At 42.1% G+C, this 27,629-nt stretch overlaps 1 protein-coding gene across 1 annotated transcript; it reads left to right on the top strand.

Moving 5' to 3' along the window:
- On the top strand, nt 1–27,343 carry FBXO22 (F-box protein 22). Its single transcript, XM_060755718.2, has 7 exons — nt 1–188; nt 5,161–5,293; nt 7,449–7,542; nt 9,991–10,086; nt 13,740–13,904; nt 18,096–18,261; nt 23,626–27,343. Exons 1-7 carry the CDS (start codon nt 70–72, stop codon nt 24,050–24,052), a joined length of 1,200 nt encoding a protein of 399 aa, XP_060611701.2. The 5' UTR covers nt 1–69; the 3' UTR covers nt 24,053–27,343.
- Nucleotides 27,344–27,629: the final 286 nt, after the last annotated feature.

Below are 27,629 nucleotides of genomic sequence, written 5' to 3'. Positions count from 1 at the left end.
CAGGCGCGGCCTTCCGCTTCCGGGAGAGGTTGCCGGGGCAACGGGGAAGGCCTGTGGATTTGGTGGGCGATGGAGGCCTGCGCGAGAGGAGAAGGAGGCGGCGGCGTGCTCGTGCTGAGCAGCTTGGCGGAGGTGGTGGAGCGCGTCCTGGGCTTCCTGCCCGCCAAGGCGCTGCTGAGGGCGGCCTGGTGAGTGGCCAGGGCTTCCTCCGCCGCCGCCGCTTTCCCTGGGCGCGCGACAGCAAGCGAGGCCGAGGCTTGAGGCCTACTCCTGACTCTGAAGCCTCGAGGCGCTTTGAGGCAGGGGAGGAGATCAAACAAGCGGCTCCATCCACTCAGCTGAATAAAATCTCACATTATTTGCTTTGAACTGGGATATATGGCAGTGTGGATAACCCAGTTCAAAGCAGAGATTGTGGTATTTTCGTCCTTGATATTCTGGGTTATATGGCAGTCTTGGAGGGCCTCTGACACAAGACTTCTTTTGCTTCGCCAGACATTACAAAATGGGCCCCCTCCTCCCATCATTGCTCCCTCTATTATTACTTATTTATTTACTAGCTGTACCCGCCACATAACACCACTCTGATGGCCGAAAGCGAGGAGGAGCTGAGGAGCCTTCTAATCAAGGTGAAAGAAGAAAGCGCAAAAGCCGGGTTGCAGCTAAACGTAAAAAAAAAACCAAGATTATGGCAACAAGAATGATTGACAACTGGGAAATAGAGGGAGAAAATGTGGAGGCCGTGACAGACATTGTATTTCTAGGTGCAAAGATGACTGCAGATGCAGACTGTGGCCAGGAAATCAGAAGACGCTTCCTTCTTGGGAGGAGAGCAATGTCCAATCTCGATAAAATAGTAAAGAGTAGAGACATCACACTGGCAACAAAGATCCGCCTAGTCAAAGCCATGGTATTTCCTGTAGTCACCTACGGATGTGAGAGCTGGACCTTAGGGAAGGCTGAGCGAAGGAAGATCAGTGCTTTTGAGCTGTGGTGTTGGAGGAAAGTGCTGAGAGTGCCTTGGACTGCGAGAAGATCCAACCAGTCCATCCTCCAGGAAATAAAGCCCGACTGCTCACTGGAGGGAAGGAGAATAGAGACAAAGTTGAAGTACTTTGGCCACATCATGAGGAGACAGCAAAGCCTAGAGAAGACAATGATGCTGGGGAAAGTGGAAGGCAAAAGGAAGAGGGGCCGACCAAGGGCAAGATGGATGGATGGCATCCTTGAAGTGATGGGACTGACCTTGAAGGAGCTGGGGGTGGTGACGGCCGACAGGGAGCTCTGGTGTGGACTGGTCCATGAGGTCACGAAGAGTCAGAGACGACTGAACGAATGAACAACAACAGGGCAGTCTTCGAGGGCCCCTGACACATGACTTATTTTGCTTCCCCAGACATTACAAAATGGGTCCCCTCCTCCCATCATTGCTCCCTCTATTATTTATTTATTTATTTATTTATTTGCTAGCTGTACCTGCCACGTGTTGCTGTGGCCAACCTTCCCTCTTTCTCTCCTTCTTTCCCTCCTTCCTTCTTTCCTTCCTTCCCCCCATTTCTTTCTCTTTTGCTGTCTCTCTTTTCTTCCTTCTCTTATTATTATTATTATTATTAACTTTATTTGTACCCCGCTAGCATCTCCCGAAGGACTCGATGCGGCTTACAAAGGCCAAGGCCTCAACAACACAACATAAATACAACACCTTCTTTCCTTCCCTCCCTCTTTCTCTACATCTTCCCCCATCCTTCGCTCCCTCTTTCCTTCATTCTTTCCCTTTTTTCCTTTCCTTCTCTCCCTTCTCAATCTCTTTTCTTCCTTCCCCCCTTTTCTTTCTCTTCTGCTGTCATAGAATCCAAGAGTTGGAAGAGACCTCATGGGCCATCCAATCCAACCCCATTCTGCCAAGAAGCAGGAATATTGCATTCAAATCACCCCTGACAGATGGCCATCCAGCCTCTGTTTAAAAGCTTCCAAAGAAGGAGCCTCCACCACACCAGAGAGTTCCACTGCTGAATGGCTCTCACAGTCAGGAAGTTCTTCCTCATGTTCAGATGGAATCTCCTCTCCTGTAGTTTGAAGCCATTGTTCCGCGTCCTAGTCTCCAGGGAAGCAGAAAACAAGCTTGCTCCCTCCTCCCTGTGGCTTCCTCTCACATATTTATACATGGCTATCATATCCCCTCTCAGCCTTCTCTTCTTCTGGCTAAACATGCCCAGCTCTTTAAGCCACTCCTCTTAGGGCTTGTTCTCCAGACTCTTAATCATTTTAGTCGCCCTCCTCTGGACACATTCCAGCTTGTTAATATCTCTCTTCAATTGTGGTGCCCAGAATTGGACACAATATTCCAGGTGTGGTCTAACCAAAGCGTAATAGAGGGGTAGCATGACTTCCCTGGATCTAGACACTAGGCTCCTATTGATGCAGGCCAAAATCCCATTGGCCTTCTTTTGCCGTCGCATCACATTGTTGGCTCATGTTTAACTTGTTGTCCACGAGGACTCCAAGATCTTTTTCACACGTACTGCTTTCGAGCCAGGCGTTGTCCCCCAATCTGTATCTTCGCATTTTGTTTTTTCTGCCAAAGTGTAGTATCTTGCATTTGTCCCTGTTGAACTTCATTTTGTTAGTTTTGGCCAATCATCTCTCTAATCTGTCAAGATCGTTTTGAATCCTGCTCCTGTCCTCTGGAGTATTGGCTCTCCCTCCCAATTTGGTGTCGTCTGCAAACTTGATCCTGCCTTCTAGCCCTTCATCTAAGTCATTAATCAAGATCCTGAGCAGGACCGGGCCCAGGACGGAACCCTGCTGATGGCACTTCTTTCCAGAATGAAGAGGAAGCATTGGGGAGAATCACCCTCTGGGTTCGTCCATTTAACCAATTACTGATCCACCTCACCGTAGTTTTGCCTAGCCCACATTGGACTAGTTTGTTTGCCAGAAGGTCATGGGGGACCTTGTCGAAGGCCTTCCTGAAATCCAGGTTCGCTACGTCTCTCTTTTCTTCCTTCCTTCTTTCCTTCCTTCCTTCTCTCTTTGCTTCCATGCTTCCTTCTCCCTTTCCTTCTTTTTTCCCCTCCCTCTTTCTTTTCTTTCTTTCTTTCTTTTTTTTTTCTCTACTTCCTTCCCACTTTCTTCCCTTTTTTCTGTATTGTCATTTAGCTTTTCGTCATTTAGCTTTTTGGAGCTTTTTAAGTCCCTTCTGCTATGTTTTTTAGTGTTTTTATGAGTTAAGGACATACATTGGCCTGATAGGTGTCTTGTGTCCAAATTTGGTGTCAATTTGTCCAGTGGTTTTGGAGTTCTGTTAATCCCACAAACGAACATTACATTTTTATTTATATAGATTTATTTATGGCATTTATATTTATTTATTATTTATTTACTAGGAGACCCCGGTGGCGCAGTGGGTTAAACCCCTGTGCCAGAAGGACTGAAGACCGACAGGTCGCAGGTTCGAATCCGGGGAGAGGCGGATGAGCTCCCTCTATCAGCTCCAGCTCCTCATGCGGGGACATGAGAGAGGCTTCCCACAAGGATGGCAAAAACATCCGGGCGTCCCCTGGGCAATGTCCTTGCAGACAGCCAATTCTCTCACACCAGAAGCGAGTTGCAGTTTCTGAAGTTGCTCCTGACACGACAAAAATAATAATAATTATTTACTGTATTTGTATACTGCCTTTCTCAGTCAATCGGCGACTCAAGGCGGTTTCCAACAAAACAGTACAGATAATATCATAAAACAAGTTAAAACATCAAAACAGTATAAAACAACAACAATAATAACATAATTAGCATCTCTTTTTATTATCAAGCATTGTCCAGTTCCATCGTCAAGTCATTCAATTTCCTTTATGTCGTTTACTCTGCATTTGTAAACACCCCGAAGGGGACTCAGAGCGGGTTAAAAGGTATATATTACATACAATATATGATATTATTAGCATAGTACAGTATCAGCATTAAACATATATATTGCACAATAATAATACTAATAATAATAATAATAATACACTTTATTTATAACCCTAACCATCTCCCCAAAGGGGACTCGGTGCGGTTAACATGTGGCCAAGCCCAAAATAATACAACATAATAAACACACAATGACAAAATACATCATAACAAAATCAACAATATAAAACAGCATAGTAAAACCAGACACAGAGGGCGGGCCAAATGGATGAGGTAAAATAGTAAAAAGTTAAAACCCTGGGTGAGATAGTGATAAAAGTGCACTTGTAGAAAAGGAGCCCAACAGGGAAGAACCATTGGATTTAGCCATTCTAGGGGTGAGAAGATGCCATACCACTATATCATAATATTGTGAGTAATATTACATGTAATATAAATATATAATTATAATATCGTATTATTATATTGCATTACATTATAATATCATAAATATTATATGTGGCCGAGTGCTATGTCATCTGCATATAGGAGTGTCCCAGGGATGCATAGTCTGCAAATCTGCTGTAGCAGTGTCCACGCAGAGTATGAATAGTAGTAGTGAGAGTGGTGATCCCTGATGCATGATTATAAAAAAAATGTCACTGTTTCCTATCTAAACTCTGTACGAACCCACACGATCTCTCCGTTCATCTGGGGAGGCCCTGCTCTCGCAGGTGCAATTGGGAGGGAGAGGGCCTTCTCTATGGTGGCTCCCCGACTCTGGAACTCACTCCCCAAGGATATCAGACAAGCCCCCACATTGGCAGTCTTTAGGAGGAGCCTGAAAACGTGACTGTTCCAGTGTGCCTTCCCTGAATAAAGGAAACAATCCCCTAAAAATACTCTGAGAAGCACTTTAATTGTCCGTTGGATTGCTCTTTACTTTTGATTTAAAACCCTCCAAATAGAGACATCCTCTGTTCATGTCCAGCATATATTTTTAAAGTTTTAACTATTACATTTAGCCCAGCCATAGGTTTTGAAATTCTTGTGTTCATTGTCTACTTGTGAGTTATATTAATTGTATTGTTTATTTTGTTTATTGCTTGTTATTTTTGATGTGTTGTTGGGCTTGGCCTCATGTAAACCGCTCTGAGTCCCTTGGGGAGATGGTGGCGGAGTATAAATAAAGTTTTATTATGATTATGATCATGATTATTATTATATGCTGCACAGGGCAGAGACTGATGGGTGCCTTTTGTGTTCCAGTGTATGTCGGTTGTGGAGAGAGTGTTCCCGCAGGATCCTGAGGAACCAGCAGAGCCTCGCTTGGGTCTCCACCGTGGAGCCAGGGCCCCCCAACAGCCACGCATTGGTCCACGCCTTGGCCGAGGAGCTGGAGGTGAGTGGGTTAGAATCCAGGCCTCCTCAAAGTGCAGCTCTCCCGCTGCTTCGGCCTCCAGTTCCCAGAATTCCTGACCATTGCACAAGCTGGCAAGAGCTTTTGGGAGTTGAGGAGGCCTGGGATAACGCTATGTAATACGATTTTTGTTGCTGGGTTACAGATCTCATTTCCTAATTGTCTCTGTCATAACAAACATGGGAAAAAATTATTAAGCTGCCCAAACTTTGTTTTTGTGGGATGGATATGCTGCAGCACATTTTGTTCTAATTAGAATCTATATAAATAAAAATGTAATGTTCATTTGTGGGATTAACAGAACTCAAAAACCAGTGGGGAAATTGACACCAAATTTGGACACAAGACACCTAACAACCCAATGTATATCCTTCACTAAAGAAAAATTGATTTTGTCATTTGGGAATTGTTGTTGCTGGGATTTATAGTTTAACTCAAAATCCACTGGACGAATTGACACCAAATTTGGACACAAGGCACCTATCAGGCCATTGAGTGACGATCACTCATAAAAACACTGAAAAACACAGCAAAAGAGACGTAAAAAGCCAAAAATTAAAAAAAATACATTACAACGCATGTGCAAAACCACACATATATACGCAAACATACACACAAATATATACACACACATATACACACACAAAACACATATACACAGACTGCGCCACAGCAACATGTGGCAGGGGACAGCTAGTCTATATAAATAAAAATGTAATGTTCATTTGTGGGATTAACAGAACTCAAAAACAACTGGGGGAATTGCCACCAAATTTGGACACAAGACACCTAACAACCCAATGTATGTTCTTCACTCAAAAAAAATATGATTTTGTCACTTGGGAGTTGTAGTTGCTGGGATTTTATAGTTCACCTACAATCAAAGAGCCTTTTGAACCCCACCAACGATGGAATTGAATCAAACTTGGCACACAGAACTCCCATGACCAACAGAAACTCCTGGAAGAGTTTGGTGGGCAGTGTCCTTTGGTTTTGGAGTTGTAGTTCACCTAAATCCAGAGAGCACTGTGGACTCAAAGAATGATGGACCTGGACCAAATTCTACACGAATACTCAATATGCCCAAATGTGAACACTGGTGCAGTTTGGCGAAAATAGAATCTTGACATTTGGGAGTTGTAGCTGCTGGGATTTATAGTTCACCTACAATCTCAGAGCATTCTGAACCCCACCAACAATAGAATTGGGCGAAACCTCCTACACAGAACCCCCAAGTGGGCCACAGCAATGCATGGCAGGGGACGACTAGTATATAAATAAAAATGTAATGTTTGTTTGTGGAATTAATATAACTCAAAAACCACTGAACGAATTGACATCAAATTTGGACACAATACACATATCAGGCCAATGAGTGACCATTACTCATAAAAATACTGAAAAACACAGCAGAAGATACTTTAAAAGCCAAAACAAACAAACAAACAAAAATTATAACGCATACACAAAACCACATATATATATGCATACACAAATACACACACACACACACACAAAATATATATCCACGGAATGGGCCACATCAACGTGTGGCAGGGGATGGCTAGTCATAGAATAATAGAGTTGGAAGAGATCACATGGACCACCCAGTCCAACTCTCTACCATGCAGGAAAAGCACAATAAAAAAAACCTCTGACAGATGGCCATTCAGCCATTATCAAAAGTCTGGAGACCATGAATCCCTATGAGGAGCGTCGTAAAGAACTGAATATGTCCAGCCTGCAGAAGAGAAGGCTGAGAGGAGACATGATAGCCATGTATAAATATGTGAAAGCAGGCTTGTCAATATCTCTTTTGCTTTTAATTATTGTTGTTGTTTGGGCATGGAATAATGCTACTCATGTAAGCAACCCTGAGTCCCCTTTGGGGTGAGAAGGGCATGATATAAATGTCATAAATAGATAAATAAATAAATACGTGAGGGGAAATCCTCTAAACAGGGGCACAGACAGCAAAACAAACTCCACAGGGGTGTTAACTCATGCTTATGTGACCCAAAAGGATGACTGAAGCTATTTCCGTTTGCATTTGTCTTTGCTTTTCCCATGAAGGGGAAGCTCCTTTATGGGCAGTTCCCAGGATCTGTCCTCGTCACACTGAACTTTCATTTTACAGAAGGTTCAAGTCCTCCCCCAGACCGTGTTATATATAGCAGATGCAGAGACTTTCACTGGACACGAAGAAAGCCATGGCCATGGCCAAAAGAAAGGTAAATACCATTCATCCTTCAAAGAACATTACTCTGCTGGGTTGTTGTTGTTTGTTTATTGATTGATTGGTTTAATATTTTTATGCCCCACCCTCTCTCTCCCCAAAGGGGACTCAGAACAACTTACAGTTATATGTATATACATTATATTACATTATTAGCATAGCACAATATTAGTATTATATATTACTATATTGTACTTCACCACTATAATGCAATGTTGTTAGTAATATTACATGTAATATATAATATATAATACTTATTAGTATTATTAGTATTATATTATAATGTTATGATCAATATTATATGTACATATAATATATTATATTGGCATAGCATAATATTAGTATTATATATCTCTATATTTTACTACACCACTATAGGCAATGTTATTAGTAACATTACATGTAATATATAATTATTATATTATTAGTATTATATTGTATTATAACATTATCAATATTATATGTACATACAATATATTATATTAGCATAGCACAATATTACTATTATATATTACTATATTGTACTATACCACTATTCTGCAATATTATTAGTAATATTACATGTAATATATAATATACAAGTATATTTTATTAGTATTATTTATATATATATATATACACACACACACAATATATATATTGTACGATCTATTATTGTATATACAATATACAATTATTATATTTTATTGTTAGTATTATAATGTTTTACATTATAATATTATTATCAATATTATATGTACATACAATATATTATATTAGCATAGCACAATATTAGCATATATTACTATATTGTACTACACCACTATAATGCAATTTTATTAGTAATATTACATGTAATATATAATATATAATTATTATATTATTAGTATTAGTATTATATTGTATTATATTATAATGTTATGATCAATATTATATGAACATATAATATATTATATTGGCATAGCACAATATTACTGTTATATATTTCTATATTTTACTACACCACTATAGGCAATGTTATTAGTAACATTACATGTAATATATAATTATTATGTTATTAGTATTATATTGTATTATATTACTATATTGTACTACAACACTATAATGCAATGTTATTAGTAATATTACATGTAATATATAATATGTAATTATTATATTATTATTATTATTTCTATTATATTGTATTATATTATAATGTTATGATCAATATTATATGTACATATAATATATTATATTGGCATAGCATAATATTAGTATTATATATTTCTATATTTTACTACACCACTATAGGCAATGTTATTAGTAACATTACATGTAATATATAATTATTATATTATTAGTATTATATTGTATTATAATATTATCAATATTATATGTACATACAATATATTATATTAGCATAGCACAATATTACTATTATATATTACTATATTGTACTATACCACTATTCTGCAATATTATTAGTAATATTTCATGTAATATACAATATACAATTATATTTTATTGTATTATAATGTATTACATTATAATATTATTATCAATATTATATGTATATTCAATATATTATTGGATATACATATACAACAATATATTCGTCCCACCAGCTCGGTAGATGTCTTGAGCAATGATAAATCTGTATTGCCCCTGGGAAATTTATGCTTACGTATATGTTTGTATGTAAAAAATTGTAATTGAATGTTTGCCATATATGTGTATACTGTAATCTGCCCTGAGTCCCCTGCGGGGTGAGAAGGGCGGAATATAAAAGCTATAAATAAATAAATAAATAAATAAATAAATAAATAAATAATACGTTTGTTGTTTTGTCTTATGTCTGACAAAACAGGCTACCTTTTAATTTAATTTTAGTTCTTAAGTCATAATTTGTTTTTATATGTTGGGTTGCCAAATTTAGTTACTGTGGATGTATTGTTGTTGTGTTCGGGCATTGAATGTTTGCCTTTTATGTTTGGAATCCGCCTCAAGTCCCTCCAGGGAGATAGTGCGGAATCTAAATAAATTATTATTATTATTATATTATTGATGTTGTTTTGTGCCTCCAAACTTATGGCAACCTTTCGCGAGCCTATCTTTCTTGGCAAAATACATTTAGAGGCACATTTGCTCTTCCTTTTAGGCTGAGAAGGTGCAATTAGCCAAAAATCTTGGAAAACTATTAGGTTGTGTTACATTTCCCACAACAAATGTTCATTTCTTGTCCTGTGGGAAGCCCGCCATAACAACATGGTGCCTGTTTTTTAAATTCCTGGAAAACTGCCCTGGAGAAACGAAGACCGTCTGCTCAACCATTAATGTGTGGCTTTGGAGCAGTGTAGCTTACTCCTGTGGCAACTCGGTGCTTATTGCAACAGCCATTTACAATATCTTGAACTGACAGCTGCTCCCAATGGTATCATTGAACCTGTGCGAACCGAAACTAATTGTTTTTCTTTGGAACTTGCAGCTCGCAGAAGAAACAGCAAGGAAATAGCAGCTGCGCTAGAAAAGCTGTTGCCCAGCCGCTGCCAAGTTCTTGGACTGGTGACACCTGGAGTTGTAGGTAAGGGGAAAAAATACAGGAATACATTGGGGCAAACAATAATAATAATGGAATGATTTGCCTTTCAAAGTATTCCCTTTGCCTACTTATAGAATCATAGAATCAAAGAGTTGGAAGAGACCTCATGGGCCATCCAATCCAACCCCATTCTGCCAAGAAGCAGGAATATTGCATTCAAATCACCCCTGACAGATGGCCATCCAGCCTCTGTTTAAAAGCTTCCAAAGAAGGAGCCTCCACCACACCAGAGAGTTCCACTGCTGAATGGCTCTCACAGTCAGGAAGTTCTTCCTCATGTTCAGATGGAATCTCCTCTCCTGTAGTTTGAAGCCATTGTTCCGCGTCCTAGTCTCCAGGGAAGCAGAAAACAAGCTTGTTCCCTCCTCCCTGTGACTTCCTCTCACATATTTATACATGGCTATCATATCTCCTCTCAGCTTTCTCTTCTTCAGGCTAAACATGCCCAGCTCCTTAAGCCAGTCCTCATATGGCTTGTTCTCCAGACCCTTTATCATTTTAGTCGCACTCCTCTGGACTTGAGATAAGAGAGCACCCTATCCAATTCGGATTAACATTTCTTGACAATGTAAATATGCCTAGTTGTGTTAAAAGCACCCTTCGAGAGCTTGGCAAAAATAACTCTTTGGCTACTAAGGTACGAGGGGTATTTTTTAAGTAAGGTCCGTTGTAACATAAGTACACAACGAAAGTTTATTTCAAAAAAGTAAATTTATTTTCAGAAAGTACATACTTCACTCTATTTTTCGACATAGTTGCCAAGTTTGTTCAAACACTTATCATACCTCTGAACCAATTTTAAAGTACCCTCTTCATAAAAACTTGTTGCCCGCTCCGATAACCAAGAGTTCACTGCCGTCTGTAATCAAAGAAGGGCGACCGGAGGGGTCCGCATCATGGATGTTGTCATGGCCATCTTTGAATTGTCATACCCACTTACGCACTTTGCTTTCACTCATAACAGTATCACCGTACACTTCACAAATCTGTCAATGAATTTCTGCAGCAGGCAGGTTCCTTGCTGACAAAAACCGTATCACTGAGCGAACCTCACATGGGGAGGGTGAGTTGATAGTCTTAAACATTTTTAAAGCACAGAACAGAACCGTACAGGTTAGCTACAGAGCGGAAACTGAGCACAGTTGTTCCCGAGGCATGCCGGTACACGACACATGTGCTCGTTGCAGTATGCACCTTGATCTTGAAACACAAACACAGGCTGAACTCCAACACAGATAAACAGTTTTTCTCTTACAGAGCCTCTTCTAACACCGATCTTACACAGGAGCTTCACACAGAAGCTTTTTACAAACAGTAGCCTTCACACTGGAACTTCACACACAATGGCCTTCAACTTGGGGATTCTCTTACCGAAGCTTCCCACAACAGGCCTTCTCAAACTGAGGCCTACTAACACTGAAGCCTCTGGAGCTTCACACACAATGGCCTTCAACTTGGGGCTTCTCTCACCGAAGCTTCTCATACCAGGCCTTCTCAAACAGGCTTACTAGCACTGAGGCCTACCTCACACTGAGGAAAAATAACACTGAGACCTTCTCCTACTGAGGGCTGCTAACACACTGAGGTTCTTCTCCCACAGAGACCTCTTACAAACTGAGGGCTACCTCAGACTGAGGCCTCTCTCACTGAGGTCTGTTAACACTGAGGCCTACTAAGCAACAGACACTCCTTCTTATATAAAACTACAGCTTTTGCTGAGCCATTGCATCCATTTAACCCTTTCAGTTCTTGACTCACATTTTTGTAATTAAAAATATATAGTTAATATTACATATTTCTGACAGCGTATACATATCAATAAATAAACAAATGCATTAAAATCCATTGGCCCGTGTATCTGAAGGGGAGACATTATTGAAGTGAAGGGATTGCGGCCCAAGAATGACAGTTCTCAGGAGTCCACAGCATTGAGCCATGGCATTCAAAGTTGTATCGAATTGCTTTAATTCTACATTGTAGGTTAAGCCTGTGCCACTTGTAATGTGTTATGGGAATTACAACTGTTAAAGCAGGCATGGGCATATTTTGGCTCTCTAGGTGTTTGGGACTTCAACTCCCACAATTCCTAACAGCCTCAGGCCCTTTCCTTTTTCCTCTCAGCCGATTAATTATAAATATTATATGTATACATATTACATATTATATTATATTATATTATATTATCACAGTTCAGGAGATGAGGTGGAACTGTCTTCCTGGCCCCTCTCTTTACTCTGGTCCCAGAGCAGCAGTTGGTGTTGTGGGGAGGAGCTCCCAGCTAATAACACAGACAAGATGGAGCTGTCTTCCTGGCCCCTCTTTTCACTGTGGTCCCAGAGCAGCAGTTGGTGTTGTGGGGTGGGGCTCCCAATTGATGACACAGGGGACAAGATGGAACTGTATTCCTGGCCCCTCTCTTTACTCTGGTCCCAGAGCAGCAGTTGGTGTTGTGGGGAGGGGCTACCAATTGATGATGACAGGAGACAAGATGGAGCTGTCTTCCTGGCCCCTCTTTTCACTCTAATCCCAGAGCAGCAGTTGGTGCTGGGGGTAGGAGGTTCCAAATTAATGACACAGGAGACAAGATGGAGCTGTCTTCCTGGCCCCTCTTTTCACTCTGGTCCCAGAGCAGCAGTTGGTGTTGTGGGGAGGGGCTCCCAACTGATGACACAGGAGACAAGATGGAGCTGTATTCCTGGCCCCTCTCTTTACTCTGGTCCCAGAGCAGCAGTTGGTGTTGTGGGGAGGGGCTCCCAATTGATGACAACAGGAGACAAGATGGAGCTGTCTTCCTGGCCCCTCTCTTCACTCTAATCCCAGAGCAGCAGTTGGTGCTGGCAGGAGGGGCTCCCAACTGCTGACACAGGAGACAAGATGGAGCTGTCTTCCTGGCCCCTCTTTTCACTCTAATCCCAGAGCAGCAGTTGGTGCTGGGGGTAGGAGGTTCCAAATTAATGACACAGGAGACAAGATGGAGCTGTCTTCCTGGCCCCTCTTTTCACTCTGGTCCCAGAGCAGCAGTTGGTGTTGTGGGGAGGGGCTCCCAACTGATGACACAGGAGACAAGATGGAGCTGTATTCCTGGCCCCTCTCTTTACTCTGGTCCCAGAGCAGCAGTTGGTGTTGTGGGGAGGGGCTCCCAATTGATGACAACAGGAGACAAGATGGAGCTGTCTTCCTGCCCCCTCTCTTCACTCTAATCCCAGAGCAGCAGTTGGTGCTGGCAGGAGGGGCTCCCAACTGCTGACACAGGAGACAAGATGGAGCTGTCTTCCTGGCCCCTCTCTTCACTCTGGTCCCAGAGCAGCAGTTGGTGTTTTGGGGAGGGGCTCCCAACTGATGACACAGGAGACAAGATGGAGCTGTATTCCTGGCCCCTCTCTTTACTCTGGTCCCAGAGCAGCAGTTGGTGCTGTGAGGAGGGGCTCCCAATTGATGACAACAGGAGACAAGGTGGAACTGTCTTCCTGCCCCCTCTCTTCACTCATATTCAAGCTACTCTGATCTGGGATCTTTTTCCTACAGGGCAGAGTGAGAATGTCTTTACTGAAGAACTCCCATGACTGATCTTGTGGGGGGGGGGGGGGGGGTTTGCAGGAAGAATCGATATTAAGACAAACCTTTCCTCCCTTTAGTCACCCCAATCGGGGCCCGGAGCAACCGGCCTCTGGAAATTGAAGATGGCGAAGCTGGTTTTGCATTGCTGTTCCCCAGGATTGACGGAGTGAAGATTCAGACATTTCACTTCTTCAAAGATTTGAAGACCAGGGTCCTTGACGAAAGTGTATTTGCCGAGGCAGGCAAGTAACAGTTGGAAGGCACCAGTATTTCTTTATTTATCGTATTTATTTATTTTATTTTATTTACTTTATTTATATACTGCTTTTCTCAGCCCTCAGGCGACTCATATGAGGAGTGAACCAAGGATACAGTTGTAATGTATTTAAAAACAAACAAACAAACAAAAAACCCACAAAGTTTGAAAACTTGGCATTATATTAAATGTCCTTTGCCTAGTAGCTGGCCACTTGGAGTGCCTCTGGAGTTGCTGTAAGACAGTCCTCCATTGTGCATGTGGCAGGGCCCAGGTTGCATTGTAATAAGTGGTCTGTGGTTTCCTCTTCTTCCCATTTGCATGTCGTGGGCTCCACTTTGTGTTCCCATTTCTTAAGAATGGCCTGCCTCAGGGGAGCGTGCTTGCTCCATCAATGTTCAACGTTTACACAAATGACCAGCCACTGCCAGAAGAGACAGAGAGTTTCATCTATGCTGATGATCGTGCCATTACTGCTCAAGCAGGGAGCTTTGAGATGGTTGAACAGAAGCTCTCCGAACCTCTAGGTGCTCTTACCGCCTATTACAGGGAAAACCAGCTGATCCCTAATCCATCTAAAACACAGACGTGTGGTTTTCACCTTAATAATAATAATAATCATCATCATCTATAAATAAAAATGTAATGTTTGTTTGTTTGTGGGATTAACATAACTCAAAAACCACTGGACGAATTGACACCAAATTTGGACACAAGACACCTATCAGTCCAACGAGCGACCATCACTCACAAAAACACTGAAAAACACAGTGGAAGAGACTTAAAAAGCCAAAAAACAAAAATACATTACAACACATGCACAAAACTACATATATACACATATACACACGTACATATATACACACACAAAACACATATACACAAACTGGGCCACAGCAATGCGTGGCAGGGGACGGCTAGTAATAATAATAATAATAATAATAATAATCCGCTCCGAGTCCCCATTGGGGAGATGGTGGCGGGATAGAAATAAAGTTTTGATTGATTGTTTCTGAACCCCACCATTAATCGGGCAAAACTTCTCACATAAAATCCCCATTTATGTATTTATCGTGTCAGGAGCAACTAGACAGTTGTATTACATTTTTAACAAAACAAACAAACAAACAAACAGACAAAGCACAAAGTTTGCAAGCTTGGTAGTTGATTAAATGTCCTTTGACCAGTGTCTGGCTACTTGGAGTGCCTCTGGTGTTGCCATAAGAAGGTCCTCCATTGTGCACGTGGCAGGGCTCAGGTTGCATTGCAGCAGGTGGTCAGTGGTTTGCTCTTCTCCGCACTCACATGTCGTGGATTCCACTTTGTGGCCCCATTTCTTAAGGTTGGCTCTGCATCTCGTGGTGCCAGAGCGCAGTCTGTTCAGCCCCTTCCAAGTCTCCCAATTTTCTGTGTGCCCAGGAGGGAGTCTCTCATTTGGTATCAGCCGTGGATTGAGATTCTGGGTTTGAGCCTGCCACTTTTGGACTCTCGCTTGCTGGGGTGTTCCAGCGAGTGTCTGTAGATCTTAGAAAACTATTTCTTGATTTAAGTCGTTGACGTGCTGGCTGATACCCAAATAGGGGATGAGCTGGAGATTTCACTGCCTTGATCCTTTCACTATTGGCTTCTACTTCCTGGCGGATGTCAGGTGGTGCAATACCAAATAAACAGTGTAATTTCTCCAGTGGTGTAGGGCGCAGTCAACCCGTGATAATGCGGCATGTCTCATTCAGAGCCACATCTACTGTTTTAGCGTGGTGAGATGTGTTCCACATTGGGCATGCGTACTCAGCAGCAGAGTAGCAAAGCACAAGGGCAGATGTCTTCACTGTGTCTGGTTGTGATCCCCAGGTTGTGCCAGTCAGCTTTCGTATAATATTATTTCTAGCGCCCACTTTTTGTGTGATATTCAGGCAGAGCTTCTTGTAGGTAAGAGCACGGTCCAGAGTGACTCCCAGGTATTTGGGTGCTCTGCAATGCTCCAGTGGGATTCCTTCCCAGGTCATCCTCAGAGCTCGGGATCCTTGTCTGCTCTTAAGGTAAAAAGCACATGTCTGTGTTTTAGATGGATTGGGGATCAGCTGGTTTTCCTTGTAATAGGCAGTAAGAGCACCTAGAGCTTCGGAGAGCTTCTGTTCTACCATCTCAAAGCTCCCTGCTTGAGCAATGATGGCACGATCATCAGCATAGATGAAACTCTCTGTCCCTTCTGGCAGTGGCTGGTCATTTGTGTAAATGTTGAACATGGATGGGGCAAGCACGCTCCCCTGAAGCAGGCCGTTCTTCGGTTTCCGCCATCTGCTTCTCTGGCCCTAGAACTCAACAAAAAAGCTCCTGTTTTGTAGTAGGTTTCCTATGAGGTGGGTGAGATGGTCCCCATGACTAACAAAAAAATACTGTGTTTTATGATGGTCTTTAGCGACCCCTCTGACACCCCCTCATGACCCCCCCAGGGGTCCCGACCCCCAGGTTGAGAAACATTACAGCAGGACAATGTTAAAAAGATTAGCAACCTTGGCTCTGTGTGCTGAATATGCAGGTTAAGCTCTTGGGAGTTGTTGTGTTGTGGGACTTCTTGAATTGTTCCCTTTGCACCAGAGCAGGAGAGTCATCCCAGCACTTTTCAAGGATGTTTTGAGTATAAGGTATGGGGGGAACAGGATTGAATTCTGTATTGCTGCTTTCTCGTCTGACTGAGCCTAAGGAGGTGGCTGTCCTTTGCTTTGTCCTCTGCAAGGTTTAAAGTGTCTGATTTACCTTTGTCTGCATCTTTTGTCACCAGGAGCAATTCTAGAGTTTTATCAATCCCCGGGCTTCCTCTTCCCATGATGCTTCTTGCTACAGTGCCTTCCAAAATACTTTTAAAAAGTTGACCCAATTTGTCCCAGGTGTTGATGCTCTCGGTTGCGTGCAAGTTGCGGCGTTTGCAAGAGACCTCCCGGGCATCTCTTGGCTCCTCCTCTCTCCCTTGCCCCCAGCAATGGCAAAACAAAACATGAGGGCAAGAGCCTTGCCTTCAAGGAACAGGCAGCCTGAGCTCAAGAGCGTAATTGGTTTGTTGTTCCTCTTGGAGCATCTCTCTTGCAAATGGCAACTAGTCCGACTTGTTTTGGTTTGGGGGTTTTTGGACCTTTTTTCATGTTGTGAAAGTTCAGATCCTTTGGCTGTGTGGCTTTGTGTGTTGTTTACCTGAATGCCAAGGAAGTTGGGTTACTTCCTGAGCTGCAGCCCTCGTGCATTCTGACACATATAATGTTCACTGCTGGTTAAGTTTGGCAGGTCCAAAACATAAGAAAACATACTCTTGGTGACTTTGCAGTAACCCCAAGTTTATGAGTCCCCAAGTTATGAACAAGATAGGGTCTGTAGGCTTGTTTTTAAGCTGATTTTGTTTGTAAGTTGAAACAGTTACATATTTTCTTTCCTACCTCATCCAGGGTTTTATCATTTTACCTCCTCCATTTGGCCTGCCCATTCTGTTCGATTTTATATTGTGTTAATTTGTTTTATTTATCCTATTTTGCTACTGTACATAATTTTTTGTTGTCTGTATTCTGTATTTTATTTTGTTGTATTGTATCTTTGGGCTTAGCCTCATGTTAGCCACCCTGAGCCCCCTTTGGGGAGATGGTGGCGGGATATAAATAAAGATTATTATTATTATTATTATTATTATTATTGATGCAAAAGCACAGTATGTCACAGCAAACGAGATCTATATGCTGGATTTCGTATCACAAAATCACAAGTCAAACACTTCCCAAGCTTCTAGGACTGTGTCATGTATTATTATTATTATTATTATTATTATTATTATTATTATTATTATTATTAGGCAAGCATAGGCCTAATAGCATAGCATAGGCAAGCATAGTAAACATCAAAGGCAGAGTGGTTCTCGTGAAGACTTATTGTAGGGCAGGCCTCTTTGACCTGTGGCCCTCAAGATGTTTTGGACTTCAGCTCCTAGAATTTCTGACCCTTGGACAAGCTGGCTAGGTCTTCTGGGAGTTGGAGTCAAAAGACTGCAGGTTGAAGAGGGCTGCTTAGAGGAGTGTGATATAGCAGTTGAAGATGCAAGGGTGGCTTATTTGTTTCCCTTTTTGTGGCAAAAAAAAAATAAATTAGCATTCCATAGCTTACCTTCTACATATTCACTTCTCCTGTGTTTTATTAGGTCTAAAGAATAACCCCGACCTAAGAGTGGTCCTTCTGTTTGGGTACAACACCTGGAAGTCTGGAGCCACGCGATTTCTGAACCAAATAGTCAACCGCTTGAATGAAAAAAGCATCATCTTGGCCGGTGGGCATGTGGAGAGCGTGACGTCACTGACCTCTGACACGTAAGTATCCTCCTCATGGTTAAACACAACAATTCTTGATACTCGTTCATGGCTTTCTAATACAGGGTGCGGTAGCATGACTTCCTTTTTTAAAGGTTGAAGACGTAGCGGAGCATTAGTGGTCTCGTTAGAGAGGTGGGAATATAAAGTTTTGTCCTGACACAGTTCAGTCGCCATAATGCGTTGGAACAGTGAGGAGCATGCTTTTGCCGTTGAGGCCTACTTTTCAAGCGGATGTTCTGTGATCTCAACCCAGCGCGCCTTTCGGAATCGCTTTAATTTAGCCCCATTGGCCCCTGTCCCGGACCGGACCGGAAATCAATTGTGACGTGGGTCACTACATTCAGACAAACTGCAAGTGCGGCAAGACGAAGAACTGGAGTCCCTCAGCACATGAGATCACCTGAGACATTGCAGGCAGTGAGAGCTTCAATGTTGCGATCACCACAGCATTCTGGGCGCAAACATGCGTCTGCCCTTGGACTTTCCAATCATTTTGTGAGGAGAATTCTTCACGATGATCTTCATTTCCATCCTTACAAGATGGCGATTGTGCAGGAACTTTCTGAATGTGACTTCAATTCTCGGAGGAATGAGTGTGAGGTTCTTCTCGAAGTCGTTCCTGAGGACGCTATTGTTTTTTTTAGTGATGAAGCCCATTTTCATTTGTGTGGATCCATCAACAAACAAAATATGTGCTACTGGGCTGACACAATCCTCGGGAATTGCATCCAAGGCCTTTGCATTCACCTCAAATCATAGTGTGGTGTGCAGTTTCCTCAGCTGGAATTATTGGTCCCTGGTTCTTTGAGGAAAATGAGGGCGCAGTGACAGATAATTCGGACCGGGATGTAAACGTGACAGGAATTTATTTTCCTATGGCTAGATGGGTTGGACTTAGGGGACATTTGGTTCCAACAAGACGGTGCAACTGCACACACTTCAAGAGCATCGATGGCTGTTTTGAGGGAACACTTCATCTCAATTAGGGGGGATTTGGAGTGGTCGGCCTGCTCTCCAGATTTGGCCCCTTGTGATTTTTTTCTATGGGTTTTTTTGAAATCCTGTGTTTCTGTGAACTGTCCAAGGACCCTATAAGATTTGAAGACCAACATCCAGGAAGAAATTGCCAGCATAACGCCTGCTATGCTGGCAAGAGTCACGACAAACGCTTGAAATCGGTTTACTTAGTGTATGGAGAATGTGGGATGTCACCTACCTCATTTGATCTTCAAAACTACGTAAAACAAAACTTTAGGTATGCACCTACATTATAAAAAAAATTCTGATTCATACAATGGATTTTACTAAGTTTTGAAAAAAGGAAGTTATGCTGCTGCACCCTGTACAATTTCTGGGCTCGTGTTGTTATTTGCAGACATTTCCCCCACAGAACGGTCTTTTCAAGGGTGAAATTTCACCATTTCCCAATGGCTGTGTTGCATTAGTCACTTGCATTTGTGTTGTGTTGCATTTGGAACTGGCAGACAACATCCTCAGGAGACAAGCTCTTTATCTGCTGATCTTATTACTGTCAGCTAAGGGCAGAAACCCTCGGTTTCAGGAACAACCTCTTAGCGTGTCAACAGCGGACTGGTTCCCCTTTCCTTCACCACTTAAACACCTAAAGGCACACGAAGCCTTGCCTTTCCATGGACTCATGTGTAGCTTTTTTATCACATCAACAGGCCTTGGTGATTGTTGAGATCCTCTAGTGCTGAAGTTGGTTTTAAATGTGAATATAATGTATTTAAATTATTTCCTTTTAAAAAAGAGATAAATTTGATTTTATTGCGCTCCACCCTCAGATCCTTGATGTTGTTGTTAGGGGATTTTGAGCTGACTCTTCTCTTATCGCCGTGCTCAGCAAGATTTCTAGAGTGTATTTGCTTTTGCCTTCCTCTGAGGCTGAGAGCCTGTGACTTGACTGGAGTCATGAGTGGGTGTCCATGGCTGGATGGGGGAGGTCCACTACTCCAAAATAGGTTTGCTTCAACAGATGTATTTATTTATTTATGACATTTATATGCCACCCTTCTCACCCCGAGGGGGACTCAGCTCACAAGATTTTTAATATATATATATATATATATATATATATATATATATACACACACACACACACACACACAATCTATATATATAAATATGTTCTGGGCGTAATGAGTACCTTAAAAACAAAAGAACCAATGAACAAAATCACACCAAATTTGGCAACAAAACATCTCACAACACAAGGAGTGACCATCACTCAAAAAAATATGCTTTTGTCATTTGGGAGTTGTAGTTGCTGGGATTTATAGTTCACGTCCAATCAAAGAGCATTCTGAACTCCACCAATGATGGAATTGAACCAAACTTGACACACAGGACTCCCATGTCCAACAGAAAATACTGGAAAGGTTTGGTGGACACTGTCCTTGAGTGTGGGAGTTGTAGTTCACCTATATCCAGAGAGCACTGTGGACTCAAACAATGATGAATCAGGACCAAACTTGGCACAAATACTCAATATGCCCAAATGTGAACACTAGTGGAGTTTGGGGGAAATAGTCCTTGACATTTGGGAGTTTTAGTTACTGGGATTTATAGTTCACCTACAGTCACTATAAATGACTGGGCATATTGAGTATTCGTGCCAAGTTTGGTCTAGTTTGAGTCCACAGTGCTCTCTGGATATACGTGAACTACAACTCCCACACTCAAGGATAGTGCCCACCAAACCTTTCCAGTATTTTCTCTTGGACATGAGAGTTATGTGTGCCAAGTTTGGTTCAATTTCATCATTGGTGGAGTTCAGAATGCTCTTTGATTGTAGGTGAACTATAAATCCCAGCAACTACAACTCCCAAATGACAAAATCATAATGTTTTGAGTGGTGGTCACTCCTTGTGTTGTGAGACGTTTTGTTGCCAAATTTGGTGTGATTTCGTTCATTGGTTCTTTTGTTTTTAAGGTACTCATTATGCACAGAGCATGTATATATAGAGAGATTATATATAAAATTAATTATACCATAATATATTATAAGATGATAATACACATAATTAAGAAATGACATGAAAAAAGACAATATAAAGGCATATGCAGAGAGAGCTTCAAGGTTCTGTCACTTCATTTTAAAGTCTTTCAGCCTAATGTGGTCAATCAAATTGTGGCCCAATTATTTTCCATACGTACTTACTCTCTTTCCAAAAAGTAGATTAGCAAAGCTTAGATATTCAGACCTGTTAATGACCTCAAAACAGATCTTGTGGTTAGAGCTGTAAGTAGGAGTCGAGTGCTGTGCCAAGAGAAACGAGTGGCATGTTGTTTGCAGCGGTCACAATCTGTCTAGTTTTCATGTTTTCTGAATAATGACATTTCTGTTTGGTTTTCTACGGTTTATTTTGTTGGTACTGCAGTCAGCACCCCACATATGTGGGCTTGATTTTGGGGGATTTAATTATCTGTTGGTGCAGTGGGTTAAACCACTGAGCTGCAGAAACTTGCTGACCAGAAGGTTAGTGGCTCAAATCCAGGGAATGGGGTGAACTCCCTCTGTTAGCCCCAGCTTCTGCCAGCCTAGCAGTTCAAAAACATGATAACGTGAGTAGCTCAATGGGAAGATAATGGTGCTTCATGCAGTCATGCTGGCCACATGGCCTTGAAGGCGTCTATGGACAACGCCGGCTCTTCAGCTTAGAAATGGAGGTGAGCGTCAGAGTCCCATAGTCGGACTCCACTAGGCTTAATGGCAAAGACAAACCTTTACCTTTTAGATTTGATTAAAGTATTTTCTCTAGGAACTTTCTTCTTATTCTTATTATTGTTATTATTAGAAAATTCCTAGAGAAAATATTTTAATCAGGTGACAGCAGGATTGCAGAGAAACAACTAGAAAAGCTGACACAATATGAGGATTTAAAGATCGAACTGCAAAGACTGTGGCACAAGCCAGTCAAGGGGGTCCCAGTGGTGATCGGCACACTGGGTGCAGTGCCTCAAGATCTTGGCCTGTACTTAAACACAATCGGCGCTGACAAAATTAGCATCTGCAAGCTGCAGAAGGCCACCTTACTGGAATTTGCACGCATCATTCGCTGATTTGGAGCCCCCAGTGGCGCAGTGGGTTAAACCCCTGTGCTGGCAGGACTGAAGACCGACAGGTCACAGGTTCGAATCCGGGGAGAGGCAGATGAGCTCTTTTTATCAGCTCCAGCTACTCATGCGGGGACATGAGAGAAGCCTCCCACAAGGATGATAAAAACATCAAATTATCCAGGCGTCCCCTGGGCAACGTCCTTGCAGACGACCAATTCTCTCACACCAGAAGTGACTTGCAGTTTCTCAAGTCGCTCCTGACATGACCTAATAATAATAATAATTCTCCGATACATTACACAGTCCTAGACACTTGGAAAGTGTCCGATGTGTGATCGAGTACACCAGCCAGCAGAGTGTCTTCTGTGGACTCATCTTGTTGTGTTCCAAATAATAATAATAATAATAATCTTTATTTATACCCCGCCACCATCTCCCCAAGGGGGACTCGAGGTGGCTGTTCATGGCCAGGGTTTATTTTTTAAAATTGTAAACTATTACATCTGGCCCAGCCATAGGTTTTTAAATTTTTGTGTGTTACTGCTTATATGTGTTATATTAATTAAATTGTTTTATTTGCTTATTGTTTGTTGTTTACTGATGTGTTGTTGGGCTTGGCCTCATGTAAGCCGCCCTGAGTCCCCTTGGGGAGATGGTGGCGGGGTTTAAATAAATTATTATTATTATTATTATTATTATTATTATTATTATTATTCACATTTTTCCATGTTTTTGGGATCCTGTGTCTCTAACCCTAGCAAATGTGGTAAACTTATTGTAACGTATCCAGATTAAACTGTTACGTTGTTTCTCTCCCTCTCTCTCCCTCTATCTCTCTACCTTTCTTTCTTTCTCTCTCTCTCTCTCCCTTTCTTTCTTTATCTCTCTTTCTCTTTCTTTCTTTATCTCTCTCTCTCTCTTTCTTTCTTTCTTTCTTTATCTCTCTTTCTTTCTTTCTTTATCTTTCTTTTTTCTCTCTCCTTCTCTCTCTCTCTCTTTCTTTCTTTCTTTCTCTCTCTCTCTCTCTCTCTTTCTCCCTCTCTTTCTCTCTCTTTCTTTATCTCTCTCCCTTTCTTTATCCCTCTCTCTCTTTCTTTCTTTATCTTTCTTTCTTTCTTTCTCTATCTATCTCTCTCTTTCTTTCTTTATCTTTCTTTCTTTCTCTTTCTCTCGATCTCTCTTTCTTGATCTCGATCTCTCTCTCTCTTTCTTTCTCTCCCCCCCCCCTCTCTCTCTCTCTTTCTCTCTCTCTCTCTTTCTTTTTTTCTTTCTTTCTTCCAGTAACTCTCAGGCTGCTGAGTCCTGTGGGGTGGTTGGCTTGGCTTTTAGCGGAGCCCAGATCCAAAGCGCTTCTGTCCTCTTAGATCAGGACGTAGTGGACGAGAGGACGGCCGAAGCTGCCATGCAGCGCCTCAAGGCTGCCAACATCCCTGAACACAACAGCCTTGGGTTCATGTTTGCCTGTGTGGGCAGGGGGTTCCAGCATTACAAAACCAAGCAGAACCTGGAGGCCGATGCTTTCCGCAAGTTCTTCCCCAACATTCCTCTCTTTGGATTTTTTGGACATGGGGAGATCGGCTGCGATCGGATTGTGACGGGGAATTTCATACTCCGAGAGTATCACGACGCCAAGGATGACCTCCTCCACGCCTACACCACGGTCATGACTCTCATTCATTTGGGCCCTGCAAGAGCAAGTCAGGTTTAAGCCACTGTGTGTTCGTTGGGCACCAGTTGATGTAGTCCCATAAGCCATTTTGAAGATTTTCTGATACATCCACGTGCTTTCATAAAAAGACCTCTTGCTGTGGATTTTCTCCAGATGTGCAAGTGTGTCTTTAGCTGTTGCATCATTCTTTACATATTCAAAAGCCTTCTCAGATAAGGAATTTGCAATTAAGGCTCTCAGCCATCTGTTGATTTTTGTCTATGCTTCATACTCATCATCATCAGCTTGGGGTGGATCTTTTTTTCCAGTCTTCACATATATTTTTATTCAGGATATTAAAGATATTGAGAATAAAGAGGAAAGAAGAGGTAGGGTGGATCTTGTTGACAGAACTTGGTTTGCTTTCAATCCAGAAGTAGCTCCAATCTCTTCTTCCAAGTCAAATAATTAGACCCATTTTCTGCGAGTTTTGGAAAATTCAGGGAGAACTCTTGCCTCCTTTCCATTCTGTGCATCCTTCCAAAAATTAAGATGCTCCAAAAACTTCAAAAACCTTTTTAAAGAAACCTCTCTGCTCATTTCAGCCCTATTTTTGTTTCAAGTGCTTTCTCGTAGACTGGGCCCGCAAACCCATTTTGTTAAGGAAAACTAAAATATAGCGGAGCATCCAAAAATCAAACAGGATACAAAAGTTGAGCATCAGCTCATTTGCAAGCAGAGGATGAAGTGCTGTTGGTTGTGGCTGTGAGAATTTAAGACCTTAGGCAGGCAAAGATACAGAGTCCAATCTTTAAGAATCACAAAAGGTTTATCTATATAAATAAAAATGTAATGTTCGTTTGTGGGATTAACAGAACTCAAAAACCACTGGACGAATTGACACCAAATTTGGACACAAGACACTTAACAACCCAATGTATGTCCTTCACTCAAAAAATTGATTTTGTCATTTGGGAGTTGTAGTTGCTGGGATTTATAGTTCACGTACAATCAAAGAGCATTCTGAACCCCACCAACTATGGAATTGAACCAAACCTGGCACACAGTTCTCCCATGACCAACAGAAAATACTGGAAAGGTGTCCTTTGGTTTTGGAGTTGTAGTTCACCTACATCCAGAGATCACTGTGGACTCAAACAATGATGGATCTGGACTAACTTGGCACAAATACTCAATATGCCCAAACGTGAACACTAGTGGAGCTTGAGGAAATAGACCAGGACATTTGGGAGTTGTAGTTAGTGGAATTTATAGTTCACGTACAACCAAAGAGAACTGTGGACTCAAACAGTGATGGAGATGGACCAAACTGGGCACAAATACTCAATACGACCTAACATGAACACTGGTGGAGTTTGAGGGAAATAGACCTGGACATTTAGGAATTATAGTTGCTGGAATTTATAGTTCACCTACAACCAAAGAGCACTGTGGACTCAAACAGTGATGGATCTGGACCAAACTTGGCACAAATACTCAATATGCCCACCTTTCTGTTGAAATTGTCCACTTAATAGATTTAGTGGCTTCTCTGTGTAGTCTAGACATGGTGGTTGTTTGAGTGGTCCAGCATTTCTTTGTTCTCAGATAAGAATAAGGGATCCTCTCACTTCTGCAGGAGTCTACCGTATACCATGCAGCAGTGGACAAGTCTACGTAGGGACCACCAAATGCAGCAGCATTGCCCAAACACGAATCAAGGAACATGAAATGCATGGCAGACTAATTCAACCAGAGAAGCCATCCATAGCAGAGCACCTGATGAACCAATCTGGACACAGAATATTATTTGGGAACACAGAAATGCTGGACCACTCTCACAACCACCATGCCAGGCCACACAGAGAAGCCACTGAAATCCACAAGTATATGGACAATTTCAACAGAAAGGTGGAAGCCATGAAAATGAACAAAATCTGGCTACCAGTATTAAAAAAAAACTCTAAAATTACAACAGAGAGGAAACAATCAGGGACAGCTAATCACCTCTCAAAAAAAGATTGCCCCAGGCACTAACAAGCCACACCAAAAACTGCCAGGCCATCAAATGTTAATCAAGGTGGTCAGTTGAAATATTCACCCCTAGCTCCAGTAGCCAAGAGTCCTTTGTCCCACCCTGGTCATTCCACAGATATATAAACCCATTTTCCTAGTTCCAACAGACCTCACTACCTCTGAGGATGCTTGCCATAGATGCAAGCGAAACGTCAGGAGAGAATGCCTCTAGAACAGGGGTCACAATACCTCAAACTGTTGGAGGGCTGGATTATAATTTGGGGATAAAATGAATGAATTCCTATGCACACTGCACATATTTTATTTGTAGTGCAAATAACACTTTAAAACAATACAATAATTAAAATGAACAATTTTAACAAATATAAACTTAATAGTATTTCAATGGGAAGTGTGGGCCGGCCTCCTTTTGGCTGATGAGATAGGATTGTTGTTGTCATGTGCTTTCAAGTCGTCTCAGACTTAGGTTAACCCTGAGTGAGGGCTGGGTGAATGACCTTGGAGGGCCACATCTGGCCCTCGGGCCTTAGTTTGAGGACCCCTGCTCTAGAACATGGCCATATAGCCCAAAAAAACCTACAGCAACCCATTATAAGCATCGTTCGGCTGCTCTACCCATCTGAATGTTCCTCGAGGATATATCGCAACTATCCCCTCCGTGGCAGAGCACAACACCCAGTTTGACCTAACCACACAGTCCTCAATGGCTGAGAAAGGAGAGCACCCACCCTCTCTCGTCTTGCTTACATACCTTTGTATACCTCGCTCCTGAGCACACTTTACTTGGAAGTTGGCCCTGTTGTTGGCACCAGACCTGGCTTCTCCTTCCTTTGACACCTAGCCTTTAAGGTCACTTGTCGGAAACTGAGACCGCAAGGAGACTGCTGAGTTGCGGCAGCACAGAGAACGCTGAGTGAACGTAACCTAACGAGTTGTTTTGTTTTCCATCCTGAGACAGGCATCAGCATTTAAAACACCCACCGTTTTGCAATGAGATAGCATAGAAAAACGGGAGAAGAATCATGTGGGTGCCAGAAATTAATCTCTCTTTCTGCTGCTTGAAATCTGTGGCAATAATTTATGACTTGACATATTGTCTTATGATTGTACTGCCGTTCCCGTGAGAGTCATACAATTAAGCCTGTTTTTTCCCCTCTGTTGCCAAAAAGCACACTGCCGAGAGCAAGAAGCAGATATTAGGGACTTGGGAGGAGGGGGAGCTTCACTGCCGGCGGAAATTGTAAGCCGTTCTGATTATTCTTATCCAAATGCTGTTTTGCTTCTAAATACAGACTTTGGAAGCCATGTCTTAAATGCCAGTGTTTTCCTTTGCTTGTTAGAGTGGTGTTATTTTCCCTTCCAGACAAGCCCTATATCCCAGGATCAAATCCCAGGTGAACATGGCATTGAACGAAACATGCAGAATAATCACAGGATGTCTTAAACCTAGACCTGTTGAGAGACTCTACAACAGTGGCTCTCAACCTTCAAGGATCTAATCCCAGGTCTGCCCACGCGAAGCAGGTGAACATAGCATTGAACGAAACATGCGGAATAATCACAGGATGTCTTAAACCTACACCTGTTGAGAGACTCTACA

The sequence above is a fragment of the Anolis sagrei genome, chromosome 9 (assembly GCF_037176765.1).
Source record: "Anolis sagrei isolate rAnoSag1 chromosome 9, rAnoSag1.mat, whole genome shotgun sequence".
NCBI classification, from domain to species: Eukaryota; Metazoa; Chordata; class Lepidosauria; order Squamata; family Dactyloidae; genus Anolis; species Anolis sagrei.
The sequence above is the reverse complement of the archived record's forward strand: the minus strand, read 5'-3'. Positions and strand labels throughout refer to the sequence as shown.